Source organism: Odocoileus virginianus, chromosome 1, assembly GCF_023699985.2.
Source record: "Odocoileus virginianus isolate 20LAN1187 ecotype Illinois chromosome 1, Ovbor_1.2, whole genome shotgun sequence".
In the NCBI taxonomy this organism is placed as follows: Eukaryota; Metazoa; Chordata; class Mammalia; order Artiodactyla; family Cervidae; genus Odocoileus; species Odocoileus virginianus.
In genome coordinates this window covers 3172617-3192335 of record NC_069674.1, presented here as the reverse complement: position 1 = coordinate 3192335, position 19719 = coordinate 3172617, and the positions used below count along the sequence as shown (strand labels likewise).

At 41.6% G+C, this 19719-nt stretch overlaps 1 protein-coding gene across 6 annotated transcripts in view; it reads left to right on the top strand.

Moving 5' to 3' along the window:
* The window catches only part of DPP6 (dipeptidyl peptidase like 6), a 1052271-nt gene that overhangs the window by 760996 nt on the left and 271556 nt on the right, over positions 1-19719 (top strand). For all 6 annotated transcript variants that reach the window (XR_011482010.1, XM_070450430.1, XM_070450574.1 and 3 more), the window contains exon 4: positions 11680-11774. Coding sequence is in view for 5 of the 6 variants with exons in the window: in XM_070450430.1 (XP_070306531.1) it covers positions 11680-11774 (95 nt within the window). In the remaining variant the exon portion in view is untranslated. The remainder of the gene's footprint in view (positions 1-11679; positions 11775-19719) is intronic.

The following is a 19719-nucleotide window of genomic DNA, read 5'->3' as shown; positions in this document are numbered from 1 at the left end:
AAGGTACCTGCCTCCTTTCCCCGTGAGAGTGAAAGAACCACTAATCATTTGTTACCTTGCTTTTCCACCCCAGTGAATAGACAGAAGGCTGATAGGATTTTCTTCATTCTGTATAGGTATCGATACACCCTGCCTGCTCCTTATATTTTGACTTTTTTTTTTTTTTTGCTCAAGATCAGAAGGACAAGCATTATACAGAGACAAGCTTTTTAAGATAGGATTCTACCCTCAGTTCTCCTGGAGTATCATTCATAACATTTCTTTACAAATAAAATAAAATAATAGGCAAATGTTGAGTAGGAAGACAATCCTTTCTCCTTTTCAAAGATATGAGTGTTGCAGATGGAAATAACATCCTATATTTATTTGAGTTATTCTTTCATTTTTTTCTTACTTTCAAAATATCTTCATATGACAAATCTCAATTTTTATTAGCGGCTACCCTTTCGGAAAAGTAAGGCATTTTAATATTGAAAATGAAAGATTAGGGGATAAAGTAGCCTCACTCAGGAGAACACAGCCATGGGGCTAGAACCAGTCTTCTGTCCCTAAACCCAGAAATTAGATATGATCTTTATTATGATTAGATTCATCTCTGAGCAACAGAAAAAATGAAAGCAGTGCTGGTTTAAACAAGATAGAAATTTGTCTGTTAAATTTACTTTTCTCTCACATCAAAGTCAAGAGGGATGATCTATGTTCTCTGTTTTGGTCTTACATTCCATTTCCAAGATCACAAAAGGCCCAGGATGGCTGCTTTAGCTCCAGCCATCATAAAAGCCTTCCTGCTGGCAGGCATGAAGAAGGAGAGGAGAGTAGCATGCTGTGTTTCCTCAAGGACGCTGCTTCAGGAGTTTCACTCTGTATTTATGGCATACCAGTCTGTGGCAGAGCCTGAAATAGAAGCCAGATTTCCAAGCTCCTATTCCAAGCTTTTCCCAACAATCTGTCTGCTACCCTTGGCCTTTTCATCAGATTTTTTTTTTTGAAGGAAGACACTCAAATTTCTGTGTTTCAGCATTCTTTAGTCTTTGTCAGTAGAAGGTGGTTTTTCTCATGGATGCCTGGATAAAGTAAGGTGGTCATTTCATTTCAACCTGTAGGTACTTTTACTCACTAATTTGTTCCATAATAGTCATTTAGGGTGAACCTGAGTTTACTTTCTGCAATAGTCTTCTGCCTTAATGTAAAGTCTGCTGACAATTAGGTTATTCAACAAATGTCTTCTATACTTGTACTGGAAAATAGCTATTGTCATCAAATTTCTGTTGATGAAAGTATGCAGACAATTTAACACTGATTCAGCTCTCACCATTGTGACTAAAGTGATAGTCCACAGAACTATGAATAATACCACTTTTTTGAGAAGTGATTGCTGATTTACTAATAAGCTATGGCATTGGAATGACATAAACAACATGTTTCACTGACTAGTGAATTTCATAATCCGTTAATGGTTCAGGACTTTTGAAGATATCTTATTTTGATACAATTTTATATTTTAAAAAATAGTGATATTTAATCTGTAAGTTGGCTTATTTCTAAACAAGTTGATAGCCAAAATTACATTTCAAGTGATTAAGTGATTTTCTTTTCATAGCCCATCTGTGAAATGTAGTCCATATCTTGCAAATAAAGAACTTTATTGAAGAAGAGTATTTTAAAGGTAAAAATCATGAGGCTCATGATTTTATGTTAATATAAAATAAACATCTGTCAAAGATTTTATTTAGCTCACAAATTAAGGTGAGAACCAGTAAAATCTGAAGAGAAGGGTTAAAAAAAAAAAAAAAAAAAAAACATGTAGCCGATCACAGTACTGAAATGAATTGCTGGTAAATATTTGACAGCGTTAAATACAGAAAGAAGTGCTTTTTGCTTTTTGGTAAGATTTCCATATAATAAGCTGTTTAAAAGTCTAAACATGGTGCTGTGGAGACACATACAAATTGTTCCCCATAAGAGGAATGGAAATTTAAAAGATTTTTAGAAGCTATCTGGGCCATCCATTAATCAAAGACGAAATTGGGCAATCTCCAATCCTGTGATGAAAACTCAGTGAAATGTAAAGCCACTCCTGTCATCTTTGAAATGCAGATTCTTTCCAAGTACTGTCCAAGCTGAGACCATCATTTGTTGGAAGGTACTTGTCGATGTAATTACCCAAGCTGTAAAGGGGATCTTGAGATGTCCTTTCATCATAATTTGAAGCCCACAGAATTTAATCACCCACTGTTCTGCATCCATCCACTTCCCCATCTCCACCCCCAGACAACCCGGCTCTTTGTTTCCGAGATTTTAGATTTTCCAAAGCAAATGCTTCCTAATCCCCTCCAGTGTGAAGAACACAGATCCCTGGTTCATTCTTGAAAGGGGGAAGGGAAGCACCACCCGCAGTCCTGTTTCTTCTCATTCTCAGGGTCCTGCAGGAAGCTGCCAGGCTGTCCTGCCACAGACGGGGAGCCGCAGGTTTGAATCAGGAGGGCTGTGTGAGCCCTGAGCCAGAGGGAAAGGATTAACCAGCCAGCGACTCTCGAGTCCAACCTCACTTCGTGCTGTGGATGAAGCTGGGCCTGCCCCAGGCCACAGGGTCAATTCTCAGAGTCTCAGCATCATGCCGTCTGGGTTGTGTCCTTGCTGGTGGGGACCGTGAGTGCTGTTAGCATTTAAGGAATGGAGTTAGAAAAGCTTGCTCTCTTGAAAGTCAAATTTGAGCCCACATTGCCTCCCTGTGAAATTTTTGTGATATAAACCAGAAAAAAGAAAACCCAGAATACAAAAAGAAAATAAATTTTTTTTTCAATTTTTTAGAGCTCTTTGGCTACTTCAGACCTAAACACACAAGTTAAACAGCAGAGTTTCTGGACAGATGACCTAGGGTTAGAGTTAGGGTTAGGATAACGGAAGCAGATTCTTTACCATCTGAGCCACCAGGGGCTTCTGCATCCCTGACAGTAAATAATTCGCCTACAATGCCCTCAAAAATCCACCTGCAGTGCAGAGAGCCCGGTTCAATTCCTGGGTCAGGAAGATCTGCTGGAGAAGGGATAGGGTACCCAACTCCAGTATTCTTGGGCTTCCCTTGTGGATCAGCTGGTAAAGAATCCACCTGTGATGTGGGAGATCTGGGTTCAGTCCCCGAGTTGGGAAGATCCCCTGGAGAAAGGAAAGACACATCACCTAACTGGGTTTTGGTGAACATACAGACTTAAACAGCCCTGGGAAGTCCCATGCCACAGCACATCTAGAGTCCCAGTTAGGAAAAGGTCCCAGGCAGTGTGTCTGCTCCTGGTGTGAGACTTCAGAGACTGGAGTTTGAGGTTCCTGCTTATAATCAATCCTTGGACACAAACTTACATTATCATCAGTCTGTGAATGAATCACTGCCCTGGTTTCATGTTAATGCTGTTTGTTGTGTAAAACTTGGCCTGTTGTCAAGCCTGGGACTTGGTTGGCCAGGCCCCCTCCAGGGGTCCCTCCAGGAGTCCAGGAGCCCCACGATCTCAAGATTCACCCTCTATCTTTCCTATGGCCTTCAAGTCCTGCACTCACAGCAGGCAGTCACTCACAGTCACTCAGTCAGGGCAGCAGCGTCCAGGCAGGTTAGAAGCAAGATCAGAGAGCTGTTCTTCTTTGTCTCTGAAGCCTAAGCAAGGCTCTTTATTTAATTTCCCTAACAGAGCCTTTTCTAATTGGTTTCTGAGCCATTTGTCGTGGTCCTAACAGAATTTGATAGCTTCCCTGACAACTTCCTTGGTTTCCAGGGGCTTCCCAGTTGGCACAGGTGGTAAAGAACCTGACGCCAATGCAAGAGACTTAAGAGACTGGGGTTCAGTCCCTGGGTCGGGAAGATCCCCTGGAGGAGGGCATGGCAACCCACTCCAGTGTTCTTGCCTGGAGGATCTGAGGGACGGAGGAGCCTGGTGGGCTGCAGTCCATGGGGTCACAAAGAGTAGGTCACAACTAAAGCAACTTAGCATGCACGCACTGGTCTCTAGGGTAGCTCCTGTCCCAGACCTGGAATCAGCCATTTGCCGAAGGGATCCTGATTTCCTTTGCTGGGCAATAGAATTTCTAGACTACAGTGTGGATGTTAGGGATTTATATTTTATGACCGTCATGTGGTTATTGACTGTTATAGGAAATATATGCTGCGTGTTGGCTTCCCAGGTGATGCTAGTGGTAAAGAACCCGCCTGCAAATGCAGGAGACATAAGAGACTTGGCTGTGATCCCTGGGTGGGGAAGATCCCCTGCAGGAGGGCACTGCAGCCCACTCGTCTTCTTGCCTGGACAATCTGATGGGCAGAGGAGCCCAGTGGGCTATCGTCCATGGGTCAGAGAGGCGCACATGACTGAAATGACTTAGCACAACAACATGCTGTGTGTGATTTGAATATATATGAATAGAAATAAATTATATCTGAGAAAAAAGGCAATAAATGGAAAGGACATCGTTTCTATTAGCATTGTTTAAAACTGAAAGAAGATAATCATGAGAAGAATCAAATCTACTACATTTATTATGTACACTATTTGTTTGAGTAATTAAAAGCTATTTCTATGCATTGATTCTTTGTGATGTTGATATAATCAGGATTAATATGCTCCTCAAATCCAATCAGCATATACAAATTGTACTTGACAAAGACAAGTAAATTATCTCAGTTTTTAAGAAATCTATTGCACCATAAAATGCCATACATTTTTAACATTTTCACCATGGATAAGACTTTCAAAAACTGCTAATAATGTAGTACTGTTAGGCAAAAGTAAGCAAAACATAAAATTAGCTTATATATCATACTGTAGCTCAAACGGTAAAGAATCTGCTTGCGATGCAGGAGACCAGGATTCGATCCCTGGGTCGGGAAGATCCCCTGGAGAAGGGAATGGCAACCCACTCCAGCATTCTTGCCTGGAGAATCCCATGGACAGAGGAGCCTGGCAGGCTACAGTTTGTGGGGTCGCAAAGAGTCGGACATGACTGAGCGATTAACGCACACACGTTATACTCAAAGTGAAGGGCTGAATTTTATTTTATTTTTGGCAGAGTACATAAAATAATTTGTTGCATTGCTATATATTTTTGTGTCACAATTTGGGGAAACAGATAAAAAATAACCATCTTCTGCTAGCTACCAATGCAACTTTATTTCTTTAACTTTTTAGCTTTGAAGAATTCCTAAAGCACACAGAACAGCTAAATTACTGGTGTACTGTAAATGGAAAGCTCTGGATAGTGAGCATGTGAAGAAGTAACTAGCCAGTGGGTGGTGAAGTGTGAGATTTTCTTTGGGAAGCCTTTTCCTAAGAACCTCAACATGTTTCTTGGCATCCCCGTTGAGCATGGCTTTTTGTTTTCCCTCCCTATCCTCAAGGCTTCCAGATGCACTCCTTCTGTAACAGGTAACTCCTTGTAACTCGATGTAAGATGTAACTCCTGTAACAGAGCCGGGAATAAAATAGCTGTAACAGAATCTCACAAAGAGGCACAAAAGGTGTAATTCGAGAAAACCACCACATGCCACATCCATCTTTCTTTCAGCCCAGAGTCCTGCCTGTTGCTCCACAAGTAACTTAGATGTCTGGTGACTCAGACTCGTGATGGGATGAATTTGTTAAGCACATCACACATTTTTTAGCACCTACTTTCATATCAGTCGTTATGCTAAGAGTTAGAAAATCGAATAGGTGTGGGCTCTGCCCTTGAGAATTATGACTCTACTGGGAGAGACAGAGTTTTAGTAGCAAATAACCAGTGCGTTGCGATGAGCACAAAACAGGATGAGCGAAGTGAGGGTCAGCAGAGAAGGAGGACTTTGTGCCCGGCAGAGGCAGGAAAACTCTTCCCGAAGGGGAGACGGTCGCGCCGAGCCCAGGAAGACGGTCCCTGGCAGGGCCAGGCGAAGGGCACAGCACCCACGGCGGTGGCAGGAAGCATCAGAGGGGAGCGGGAGGCAGGGCTTGTTCGGATGCTCAATGGGGGATGGTGGGAAACTAAGACGAGAAGAGAAACCCATGCCAGGATGTGAAGGGCTCCCGGTCGATTGTCAGACTAAGAAGTTTGGCCAAAGTAGCCTTGGCCAAGGAGCCAGGGAAAGAAGTTTTGAAAAGCAAATGTGGCCTGGTCCAAATAGGACGGAGGGCCCCACAGGGAGGCCCCGCAGCGGTCCCGGTGAGGGTGATGGCCACCCAGCCCTGGGCAGGACATCGCAAGTGAAACATGAGAGAGGAAGGATGAGCAGGAGAGGGGGAGAGTATTGGGAGAGAGAAGCTGTCAGTCGCTCAGTCGTGTCCGACTCTTTGCGACCCCGTGGACGGTAGCCCGCCAGGCTCCTCTGTCCATGGGATTCTCCAGGCATTCTCTGGCATGGGTGGCCATTTCCTTCCCCCGGGGATCTTCCTGACCCAGGGATCGAACCCATGTCTCCTGCATTGCAGGCAGATTCTTTACCATCTGAGCCAGCAGGGAAGCCCAGGGGATTGGGAATGAGGGACAAACAGGAGTCACAGGTTGAGGAGGGGTAACCTAGGAGTGGGGGAGTGGGAGGTAAGAACTTCTGGGTTTAAGATGGGCTTAGGGATCTATTAACGTTGTACAACACCGGGAATACAGTTGATACTTTTTGTAGTAACTGTAAACGGAGCGTAACCTTTAAAATTGTATAAAATTTTTTAAATAATAAAAATTTAAAATTCTAATAAAAACATTTATTAATGGAATGTAAACAGTTCTTTCAGGGAAAATTTTTTTAAGAAAGGAGACAAAGGTGACTCCAAATCCTTTTCTCAAATATTGTTGGCAGCTGACAAACACCGAGGGCTTACCTTGAGCCTGCGTTGTTTTAAACACATTGTGTATATTTGTGTATCATCTCATTGACTCCACAGTGAGCAATAGAAGGTTCATTCTGTTATTTCACCTATCCTATCATGCGAAAGAGAAGTTATCTTTAAAAAGCATTGTTAGGGAGAGAAAAATGCAGTTAAAAAATAAAAGTTGTAAGTCTCCAGGAACATAGGAAATTTCTGCACTTGCATTAATTTAATAAAATAGTCAAAAATTGTACAAACCACTATTTGGGAGATCTCCAGGGGAGAATTACTAAAAACATCATTCTACTAGAAAATTTCAATACTTATGGAAAGACCGAGCACACAAAAAGTTAGCTAAGTGAGAGTCAATTTAATGAGACAAGTAACATGCTTAATTCATGACCACATAGAGAACTGTCATTTACAATTAGAAAATATATGTTCTCTCAAGAAACTCTTCCAAAACTGGGCCATACGTCACTTCATAAACCAGTCTCAACAAATTTGAAAGAATTAATAATACAGATTTTTCTGACAACTGGTAGTAAATAAGAGTGTTTTGCATACATCTGCAGATTGGAAATTCTCAGTAACAGGTGGGAGAAGAAATTGTGACAGAAACTAAAAATGCATAATACTAAGCAGTAGTGAAAATACTTTTCTAGCCATTAAAGCTGACAGACTCAAAGAAGTAATTAAGAACATTTATAGCACAGTTGTGATTATATTAGGAAAGAAGAAATGCTGAAATTAACAAGCTCAGTGTCAAACTTAAAAGTTAAGAAAAAGAGAGTGATGAGATAAGAGAACTGGAAGTAACGAAATTGAAAGTATAGGTATAGTATTATCTCCATCTGACCCATGAACCACACATGCATGAAGAGAAGCCCAGCAGATCAACTGAAGATAAAATGTCTGAGCTGAGAGAGAAGCTGCTCTCCAGAAAGGCAAAGTTGGCCATCCATGTTTAGCAAAGAAATTACCTGCTGTAGAAAAGGAGACAACAGTCACTGGAGAATATTAACAAACCCAGTAAAAGTTGGACTGTAAAGAAAGCTGAGTGCCAATGAATTGATGCTTTCAAACTATGGTGCTGAAGAAAAGTCTTGAGTCCCTTGGACTGCAAGAAGATCAAGCCAGTCATTCCTAAAGGAAATCAACCCTGAATATTCATTGGAAGGACTGCTGATGAAGCTGAAACTCCAATCCTTTGTCTACCTGATGCGAAGAGCTAACTCATTGGAAAAGACCCTGATGCTGGGAAAGATTGAGGGCAGGAGGAGAAGGGGATAACAGAGAATGAGATGGTTGATGGCATCACCAACTCGATGGACATGAGTTTGAGCAAGGTCCGGGAGTTGGTGATGGATAGAGAAGCCTGGTGTGCTGCAGTCCACGGGGTTACAAACAGTCAGATATGACTGAGTGACTGAACAACAACAAAACCCAGAGTGTCCAGAAATTAATTCACTATGTCTGGGAAATAATGAAAAATTACCTTACATACAAAGAACCAAGAGAGAATGGAAGACACTTTCAACATAAAAGTCATTGAATCTGATCGTGAAATGAACCTTATTTTGGAACTGAGAGACAAGGATTTTATAAGATTCTTTATTTGTCCTCATGAGTTAACGTGATCATGTTTTTAATAAATGAAAATCCCAAAGGAAAACCTCAGCAGAAAAATAGACATAATAAAAAGAACTGAATGGACTTTCCTAAACAGAAGAACACAGATTCTGAAATTTTTAAATTCACTGTGTGGATTTGATAGTCAAATAATTGTGACAGAACAAAGACAAAGTGACTTTGATGATAGATCAATAGAAATGATTTCAATAGAAATGATTCAAGGTGAACAGAGAGAAAAAAATTCTTTAATGATCAGAGCATCAGAGTTTGTTAGATAACATCAGGGTGCCCAATATATGGGAAACTGGAATACCAGAAGGAGAGGGGACAGATAAAGAAGTAGAAAAATTATCTGGCAAATAAATAGCTGAATATTTGGTGAAGATATAAATTTGCAGATACAAGATGCTCATTAAACATCAAACAGACATCATGCAGGCCCCCTCTAAAGTGCATCGTAGTCAAACTGCTGAAAACCAAAGACAGCAAATAAATCTGAAAAGCAGCAAAAGTGCACAGAAATGACATGCAAGGAAATAATTCCGTGAATAGTTGACTTCTCATTAGAAACCATGGTGACCAGAAGAGAGGGGAATGGAACTTCCACTAAAAGGGAAAGAAAACATTAACCTAGAAATCTGTATTAAGAGAAATACCTTTCAAGAATGAAGGCTAAAGGAAAAGACTTTTAGACAAAACAAAGTTAAAAGAGTTAGTTGCCAGCAATTCATATAATCAGAAATCCTAAAGAAAATTCTTTAAGAAGTAGGAAAATTTAAAAAAAAATTTTAATTGGGGAATACATGTAAATCCATGGCTAATTCATTTCAATGTATGACAAAAACCACTGCAATGATGTAATTAGCCTCCAACTAATAAAAATAAATGGAAAAAAAATTAATTAAAAAAATTTAAAAAAGAAGTAGGAAAATGATATCTGATAGAAACTCATATTTTTGATAAAATTATTACCATCAGTAATGATAAATAGTGGATAAATGCAAAGAACAATTTTTTTTTTGCTTTTTCTTCTTAATGCCTTTATAAGCTATGATATTGTTATAAAAAATAATTATAACATTGTCTTGTGGAATGTATAAAGTATTGATGTAATACACATAACAGTTACCACAGGATAAGACTGTAAATGGACCTGAAACCTGAAAGGTTTCAACAGTGTATTTTATGAGAAGTGGCATGATTAACTCTGTAGATGCTGCAAAGTTGAGTATATATTACAATCTCTAGGACAACCACTAAAAAAAATAAGCAAAGAAATACAGCTAAAAATAGGGAAATTAAGATTGTAAAAATTATTCAAACAATAAAGTGAAAATCAGGAAACAAGAAAGAGGAAGGCAAGAAGTAGAGAAGTAGAAAGCAAACACCCTTCCCCCCCGAAAAAGATTACAGACCAAACTCGGTCGTATCAATAATTTCATTAAATGTACATCCAGTACATTTACCAGGATAGGCCACATCTGGGGCCACAGAAATGTCTTAATGAGCTTTAAAAGGCTAAAATCATGTACAGAATATTCTTTGATCCAGTGAATTTAAATTAAAAATCTGTAAAAAATAAGAAGACCAGAATACATATTTGGAAATTAACATATTTCTCAATAATCATTGGGTCAAGCGGATTTTACAGGGAAAATTGGAAGTAATTTGAACTGAATAATAACATAATTTAGCATATCAAAATTTGTGAGATGTAGCTAATACCATGCATGAAGGGAAAGTTTTAGCTTTAATAGTCTTACTAAAAGGAGGGAAAATGAAACCAAAATTCTAAGCTTCCATCTTAACAGATTAGAAGAAGGGAAAATTAAAGGCAAAGTAAGTAGAAGAAAGGAATAAAAAAAGAATGTAATTCTGTGGAGCAGAATTTTAAAAGCATAGAAATAATAATACCACTGGAATTAATCCTGTCTGCACAGTGTTTTTCATTCATCAACTAATTACTGTGTGAAATGCCTTTACCTTCATACTGGCTCAGTGTTACCCCACTCAGAAAGATAGTATCATTTCTTTTTTAAAACATTTTATTTGAATTTAGTAGCTTTACAGTATTGTTATTTCAGTTGGACCAAAAGTCAGTCAGTTACACACATACATATATATCCACTCTTTTTTCAGTTCTTTTCCCATTTAGTTTATTACAAAGTATTGAGTAGAGTTCCTTGTGCTATACAGTAGGTTCTTATTAGTTATCTTAATTTTATGTACAGTAGTGTACATGCATCAGTCCCAATCTCCCAATTATTATTTCTTCTTCCTGTTGTGCTCTCTGCCTCCTGTCCACCTACTATCCTTTCAGAAAGTTTCAGTTCAGTTCAGTCGCTCAGTCGTGTCCGACTCTTTGCGACCCCATGCACTGCAGCACACCAGGCCTCCCTGTCCATCACCAACTCCCGGAGTTCACCCAAACTCAGGTCCAGGTTGAGTCGGTGATGCCATCCAACCATCTCATCCTCTGTCGTCCCCTTCTCCTCCTGCCCTCATCTCTCCCAGCATCAGAGTCTTTTCAAATGAGTCAGCTCTTTGCATCAGGCGGCCAAAGTATTGGAGTTTCAGCTTCAACACCGGTCCTTCCGATGAACACTCAGGACTGATCTCCTTTAGGATCTCCTTCAGTTCGTCGGTTCCACTTGTAGGAAGATATTTGGAATCTCAGTTGATTTACAAAGGACCAGTGTCACTGAAGGTACAACATATCGAGTCAAAGATACACATGAGGGCAGAACTTCCAGCTCCTCCAGAAGGAGCAGAGGGAGCTGGGGACCAAATGGAAACAACCTTGCAGGATGTAGATGTGTACGTGTACAGATTATGCGTGTGTACATATACAGATTTCACCCTAACGTTTCAGATGCAGGAAACCAACCCCTTTAGTACCACCCATCTTCCAACTCTTGTGGTAGCAGGTTCCATAAATCTGCTCATCTGTGTGTTCCACTCCAAAAAACTCTAGAATGTTCTAAAGATTGTGTGTACTTGTACTTTATATGTCTTCAAGTAGAGCAGGAGGCATGATTCAGAGAGAAACTTCACGTGCAGTTATATGGAGAGGAACTGAACACATTTCACCGTATCTAATGGACCCCTCGATGAAACACGGGATATGTTTTTGTTGGAGCTAGTCAGTTCATTTTACCTAAATGTCTGTCAAAAGCTAGTGAGTTCCTTGCTGTCTCACGCTGCTTTTTTATTTCCTCTGTTGTAGATAAAGAATTCATCTACAGAGAGCAGAAAGGAAGTGTGATACTGCGGAATGTTGAAACAAATACTTCTACGGTGTTAATAGAAGGCAAAAAAATTGTAAGTACTCCCTTTAATGGCCAGGGTAATTTCAGTTTTCCCGCCTTTGAGTCAATAAAGCAGAAAATGACTTTAGGTTTCAACTTATAGTATAGCCAAGCAGAAGCAGGAAATTTGTAATACTACAGACTGAGCAGCTAAAGATAATGTGAAACTGAAACCACACTAATTTAATAAGATGAAAGCTTAGTTTCTCTAAGTGTATGGTAAGTTTCTCCGCAGGTGTTGGAAACAAGTGTTGCATATCATATATAATTGAAAGACAAGTCCTAAGGCTTTGCACATTTACAGAACAATTGGGGGTAATGCAGAGAATACTTCAGGATGGCTTGGTCGATCTCATTTTTTAAAAAACGCATCCTCACATCCACAGGGAATATTAATTTAGGCGCTGACAATACTTACTCTATAATGACATTAAGTGATGTTTATGCTTTAGAACAAGGACGGAGTCGATATGAATGCCAGTACTTCATCATTGGGAATACCTGTTTTCCCAAAGATAATGGCATTAAGATTTGGAGCTCTTGTACAGTTAATGGTATTTATTGAAGAATTGACTGAAGTTATGTACCAGAAATCAATTTAAAGAGCATCAACTCTTTTTTTTTTCACATATGTTCACGCTTATTTTTAGAAGGAATCAATGTTCAGCTTTAGGGAGTCTGTCCCTTTCTTGTCCAATATACTGAAAGGAAGTCGCAGGAAGAAACTAAGTCAAGTCTGTTAAAAGAAAGACTTGAAACAGACCAAGAATTTGCAGTCAGAACAGTCATAACAAGCATCTGGTGTGAATCACAAACACAAGGAATCCTGAAATTCTGGGATCTGGGGATGAGGGCCCACGGGGTGGGGAAGAGCTACCTGGTTTTATAGCTAAGGATCCTGAGCCCAGTAAGGGTGTGAGCTTGTGGAGTGCGCTGGATGAGGACTCGGGCTGGTCCCCGGAGCCTCCATCCCAGACAAGAAAGGATGAGAGGACCACTCCATCTCTGTGCCGCCCACCCCCACACACACACACACACACAAATGCTGCACCACCTTCTCCAGAACACAAAGCTTGCCTTTTGAACACTCTTCATTTCTTTTCAGTGTAGCGATACCTTGTTCTTTAAAAGTAAGCATTTTAGTGGTGTTTAGAATGAAATGGATCCCGCCCTTTACAGAGACTGTTTGCAGATGTGAGGGAGGCCTGGAATAGCTGTATGATGGTATAATTCCCAAAACGACAGGTTTATTGAATTCAATAGTATTCTGGCAAAGTAGGACCTGACCCAGAAAGAATGAATGCGCCTGCATTTTTTTTGTGTGAAAAAACCATCTGTGATAGAATGACTGCTCTCAGAAAAGCTGATTCAACTCACTTAAAAATACAGGAGCTGCAGAAATGGTTCTCTAATAATAATCGAGAGGAGAAAGTAACGGGACTGTTGCTGAGGGTAAGTACGTGTTAGTGTCAAGATAGTGCCGATACTTCCTGTGTGGACATCGGTTTGCCGACAGCAGGTGCTGTCCGTACAGCTGCGTAAGACTAGGAATGGCCTTCTCTTTCTCGGATCAATACCTTGTGACAGATTGTGTATTGTAACTCATGTTGTTTTAGCCAAGTAATAAAGCAACTTGGAAAACACCTTAGGTAAAGAAAAAAGGAAGAACTGTTCTTGAAAATCGAAGGCGTATCCTCTATAATGAAATTCCTTCTTAATGTGTCATTTATTCACTCACATCAGAAACATTTGTTGAGTGCCAAAGGTATACATACATTCTGATTAATACTGTTCATGATCAATCCAGTTTATTCCTGGCTCAAAGCTGCATGTAAAGACTCCTATAAACAGACCTTAGATAAGTTCAGTTCAGTTCATTCACTCAGGTATGTCCGACTCTTTGCGACCCCATGGACTGCAGCATGCCAGGCCTCCCTGTCCATTGCCAACTCCCAGAGCTTACTCAAACTCATGTCCATCAAGTCGGTGATGCCATCCAACCATCTCATCCTCTGTCGTCCCCTTCTCCTCCTGCCTTCAATCTTTCCCAGCATCAGGGTCTTTTCAAATGAGTCAGCTCTTTGCATCAGGTGGCCGAAGTATTAGAGCTTCAGCTTCAGCATCAGTCCTTCCAATGAACACCCAGGACTGATCTCCTTTAGGATGGACTGGTTGGATCTCCTTGCAGTCCAAGGGACTCTCAAGAGTCTTCTCCAACACCACAGTTCAAAACCATCAATTCTTCAGTGCTCAGCTTTCTTTATAGTCCAACTCTCACATCCATACATGACCACTGGAAAAACCATAGCTTTGACTAGACAGACCTTAAGAGGAAAAGTCACTGGCGGCCTGCATCATCATTTAGAACATAGAAGCTCTGGATTTAAGTTCTTCTGAGCCAGTTAAACTTCTGGTTCTTCAGTGCCTCCGTCTGCAAGTTGAAGCCGATGGCGCGGTCCAGCCTTGAGGTGGCTGTCTGCCCTGTGTGTTTTCATGAGCAGACGTGAAGAAGGGGGAGCACAGTGCTCTGAGGGGTTGGGGTCAAGGGACCCTCCGCTCCCATGAGGGTGTGTGGGCTGCAGAGAGCAGGAACGCAGGGCAGTGACTCTGGTCTGATCGGCCCTCTCCCCTTTGCGATGATGGCTCACCAAGCAGTCTCTCCTTATTCGAAACTCAGAAGCTTGAGATTGTTTCAGTGATAAAGGTAAGCTGAGAGAGAGAACTGTGCTACCTGTGAGGCTACCTGTCATCTTTAGGTTTATCTTAAAATGACCCAGAACTAGAGGAGGAGACATGAGCACGAAGCAGTGAGTGCCTGGGCCAGGAGTTTAGACTAGTAACCTGCAGTCTGACCCCTGACCTCATTCTCCATCCCCAGCCTCACAAGCAAGGGCACATGGGTACCCCAGCCCACTGGCCTTAAGCATCGTCCTGGCACCTTGGCTTCTGTGACTGGCTCTTCCCCAGGATGGATCAATGGAAGGGAATGAGGCTGAATGCCATTCACACTAGCCAATTCAGCAGAAGGGCTTTATAGATCTTTGATGATTATGCAGATGAGAGCTTGCCCTGTGCTGGGCTCACCTGGAGGGGGTCTCACTTGCCCCCCAACAACTTCCTTTAACAAAAAGGAGTTCATTTGTCCCTTCTCACACATTTAAATGGTAGAAATCAGATCATGAACTGTTTCAGAATTCCACAAATAGCTTAAGCTGTGAGCTCAAGGAGACATTTAGCCTTCTGTGGTAATTCCATCCTGGTTCGTACTGTTACTTGCATTCTTTGGGGTTTTTTAATGTTATTTTCTGATAGATATTTTCAGATTCTTATTATTTGGTAGTGTATATTTGATGTGACATGATAATTGACTTTAGGAAGCATTTGCCAAAATATATTGGCCAGGGGACTTCCCTGGTGGTTAAGACTGCCTTCCAATTCAGGGAGTGCAGGTTTGATCCCTGGTCGGGAAGCTAAGATCCCACATGCCTTGCAGCTCCCCCCTCCCCCCAAAAAATCAGAAACAATGTTGTAACAAATTCAATAGAAACTTAAAAAATTAGTCCACATCTGAAAAAAATCTTTAAAAAAAAATCTTGGTTCACTTTCTGATTTTTTTAATACTTTTGAGGTGTTCCTTTTAGATTTCTATGGGAAATGAAATCACAAGCACATGTCTCAGAGCCGGGGACGTGCTGCTCAGTTGTAAAGCTCATCGGAGGCAGGTTTAGTTCTGCCAGGTTTAGTTTTGTCTCTTCCACGGTGCTTGGCACTGTGACCTGCACACAGTAGGTGCTCCATAACTGTGTACCATGTGAATGAACATAAAAGATCGTGAAACAGGAGTGAGCCGTCGGTCTCCCGGAGCATCAGTGCGGTAAGGCTGGGGGTGGTCCCTGACCCAACCAACTCCTCCCCACGTTGGCGTTGCTGTCTGCCTGGGAGTGGCAGGCCTTCAGGCAGCTGTGGAAGCTCCGTGCATCCTCTCGTGCCTCCCAGGAGCGTTTTCTGGACGACATGAGAAGACAGACGTGGCAGACTGGGATGTGAGCGTCAGTCAGTGCGGCTCAGGATTGTGAGAGAGCCCCGCTGGATCAAGGCTCCGGCAGGATGCCCAGGGTGACCAGGTCAGCAGTGGTGGCCGGAGAATTAGCATCCTGGGCTTTGAGCCGCTTCCCTGTAGGAGCTGGGTCTAGGCTGTGTCCCAAAGTGAGGCGGGTGCATTCCCTCCAATTTCTAAAAATGAAGTCTAAGCCAGCTTTCAGGTGAATTCTGTGCATGTAGCCCTCATTTTACTGAGCTTTGCAGATACTGTGTTTTTTCCACAAATTGAAGGTTTGTGGCCACCTACGTCAAACAAGTCTTCTGGTGCCATTTTTCCAACAGCATTTGCCCACCGTGTGTCTCTGTCACATTTTGGCAGTTCTCACCATACCTCAGATTTTTCATTATATTTGTTATGGGGAACTGTGACCGGTGATTTTTAATGTTGCTATTGTAATTGTTTGTGGGATCCCCTGGGGAGCACCCATATAAGACGGCAAACTTAACTGAAAATGTGGTGTGTGTTCTGACCACTCCCCACTCCCGGCCATTCCCCTGACTCCCTCTTCTCAGTCTCTCTGTTCCCTGAGACTCAACAGTATTGAAATTGGGCCAGTTAATGGCCCTACAAGGTCCTCTAAGTATTCAAGTGTAAGGAAGAGTCACATGCCAGGCCTCTCACCTTAAATCAAGTCAGAAGTGGTGAAGCGTAGTGAGGGAGGCTCCTCGAAAGCCAAGACGAGCCGAAAGCTAAGCCTCTGCGGCCGCTTACCCATGTTGTGAACGCAAAGGAAGAGTTCCTGAAGGAGGGTAAGAGTGCTCCTCCAACGACCACACGAATGATATGAAAGCAGAATAACCTCATTGCTGTCGTGGAGAAAGTTTTAATGTTCTGGACAGAAGATCTGAACAGCCACCGCGTTGCCTTAAGCCAAAGTCTAATCCAGGCAAGGCCCTAACTCTTCAGTTCTGTGAAGCCTGAGACAGGGGAGGAAGCTGCAGGAGAAAGTCTGAAGCTGGCAGAGGCTGGTTCATGAAGTCTGCGGAAGGAAACCGTCTCTCTAGCATCAAGTGCAGGGTGAAGCAGCAAGTGCTGATGTAGGAGCTGTAGGTCATCCAGAAGACCTATGTAAGATAATCAGTGAAGGTGGCTGCAGTAAACCACGGATTTTCAATACATTGGGTTGGCCAAAATCCCAGGAGATGGACCAGATGAACTTTTTGGCCAGCCCAATAGATGAAACAGTCTTATGTTGAAAGAAGACACCGTCAAAGACTTTCATAGCTAGAGAGAAGTCAATACATGACTTCAAAGCTTCAAGGGACAGGCTAACTCAACAAGAGTTGAGGGTTAATGCAACTGATGACTTTCACTTGAAGCCAGGGCTCATTTACCATTCCAAAAAGTCCTAGCGCCCTTAAGAATTAGGCTAAATCTACTCTGCCCTGTGCTCTATAAACAGAACAACAAAGCCTGGATGATGGCTCATCCGTTTACAACATGGTCTACTGAGTATTTTAAACCCACTGTTGGGACCTACTGCTCAGAAAAGAAGATGCCTTTCAAAATATTACTGCTCATTGACAAGGCACCTGGTCCCCAGAAGCTCCAATGGAGATGTACAACGAGATTAACGTTCTCATGCCTGTGAACACAACCATTCTGTGGCTCATGGATCAGAGAGTAATTTTTATTTTTAAGCCCATTAAGAAATATTTCATTAGACTATAGCTGCCATAGATAGTGATTCCTCTGATGATCTGGGCAACATCAATTGAAGATCTTCTGGAAAGGATTCACCATTCTAGATGTTAAGAACATGTGTGATTCATGGAAGAGGTCAAAGCACCCGTGTTAACAGGAGATTGGGAGAAGCTAAGTCTAAGCCTCACGGATACCTCTGAGGGGTTCCAGACTTCAGTGGAGGAAGTGATGGCAGATGCGGAAACAGCAGGAAAACTAGAATCAGAAGTGGAGCCTGAGGATGCGCCTCAGTGGCCGCAATCTCAAGATAAAATTTGGATGGATGAGGAGTTGCCTTTACAAATGAGCAAAGCAAGTGGTTTCTTAGGTGAAGTTACTCCTGTGAAGATGCTGTGAAGATGGGTGACATAACAGCCAAGAATTCAGTGCGTTCCTTCAACTTACTGATAAAGCAGCAGCAGTAGGTGTGAGAGCACTGACTCCAGTTTTGCAAGACGTTCTTCTGTGGGAAAAGCGCTTTCAAACAGCGTTGCATGCTACAGAGGAATCGTTCGTGAAGGGAGCAGTCAATCAACGTGCAAACTTCATTGTTGTGTTATTTCAAGAAATTTCCATAGTCACCCCCACCGATTCTCTTTCTCCAGTACAAGTGCATTTAAAATGGACTTAACAACGTAAATTTCACAGGGGCTGAAATTCTTACAGAAACTCACCACCATCTCTCCAATTCTAAAACGTAATAGTGCAAAGATTCACAGGATGCAGTGTTAGCCTCTGCTTGAGATTTCGGTATCTAAAGCGGAAATAGTCTTTGCAGATTGTGTCGTTCAAACCCTTCCTTTTATCCATGAGGAAACCAAGATGGTCCACAAACAACTGTGACTTGACCTCCACTTCATGAGCTGTTGGTCCAACAGGCTGGTTCAGCACGACCTGCTGTGTCACCTGTGGTACTCGCCCTTTTTACGCTCTCTGCACTTATAATACCGTTGGTAAGCAAGGAGTGGTACAGTGGATAGTCATTCATTGTATTGTCTACGTTGTCCCAGGTGTTTGGGAAGCAGCTTAGCGATGCATCCAAGGTCAGTAAAAATATTTATGTCTTCTGATTCATTCCAGGGAATTTTTCATAAGTAAATTATCTAAAAAGTTTCTTAAAATAGTGAAAAGATGTGACACTTGAGAAATGAGATAAGTAAGTAAGTAAAAATAGGCTTCCCTCGTAACTCAATTGGTAAGTAAGAATAAATTAAAGGGACTTCTGTGGGTGGTCCAGCAGTTAAGAATTCGCCTTGCAATGCAGGGGAGGTGGGTTCAATCCCTGGCTGGGGAACTAAGATCCCACATACCTAGGAGAAACTAAGCTGACATGCCACAACTGCCAAACCCACATACCACGACTAGAGTCCTCGTGCCATAGCCAAGACCCAACTGAGACCCAAGGCAGCCTAACTGATTAATTAATTAGACATGATGTTGCCGTTAAAATAATAGTTATGAAGGCTACAGAGTATTAAATAATGCAAAAATGTTTATGATGTTTTACTAAATAAACACAGAAGAATACAATATAATGCACTTCAGCTAACACCTGTCAGCATCATCTGTGTACATACACTGAGAAGGCCGGGAAGTCAGCACTGAGTTCTGACAGTAGCTCATCTCACTGGGTGGTGAAATTTTGTACATTATTTTGCAGTGTGGTGATTTCCATAATTGCTGTTTCAATGCCATTTACTTAGTAATTTTAATCAGATTTTTAAAAATTCAACCTCACATTTCAAAGACATTAGATTTCTTCCATTGATGAATATGTAAGAGCTGTGGATGGTTCCTGGAAACACTTGGAAGAGAAAAACAAGCAAATAGAAAAAATATCCTGTTGTTATGCTTACATCAGCTTTTCTCAACTTTTTATGTCTTAACTTGTTTAATTACTGATCTACTTGTTTTAATTACTTATTTAAATTGCTGGATTATCATTTAAATGAAAAATCTTTTTGTTTCTCTAATTTATTTCTCGCTTTGATTTTATATAATCATGAGACAGTAGAATTTGAATTTTTATCTCACTCTTTAAAAATGAATGAATTCTAACTCCCCACAGGGAGGGACATAATTACAAGTGTTCCTAAAGCCATTCCAGATTCCAGGAGAGAAACGGCCAAGGAAATCCAGAATTCCCTGCATTGATGCCACCAGACCCCAAGCT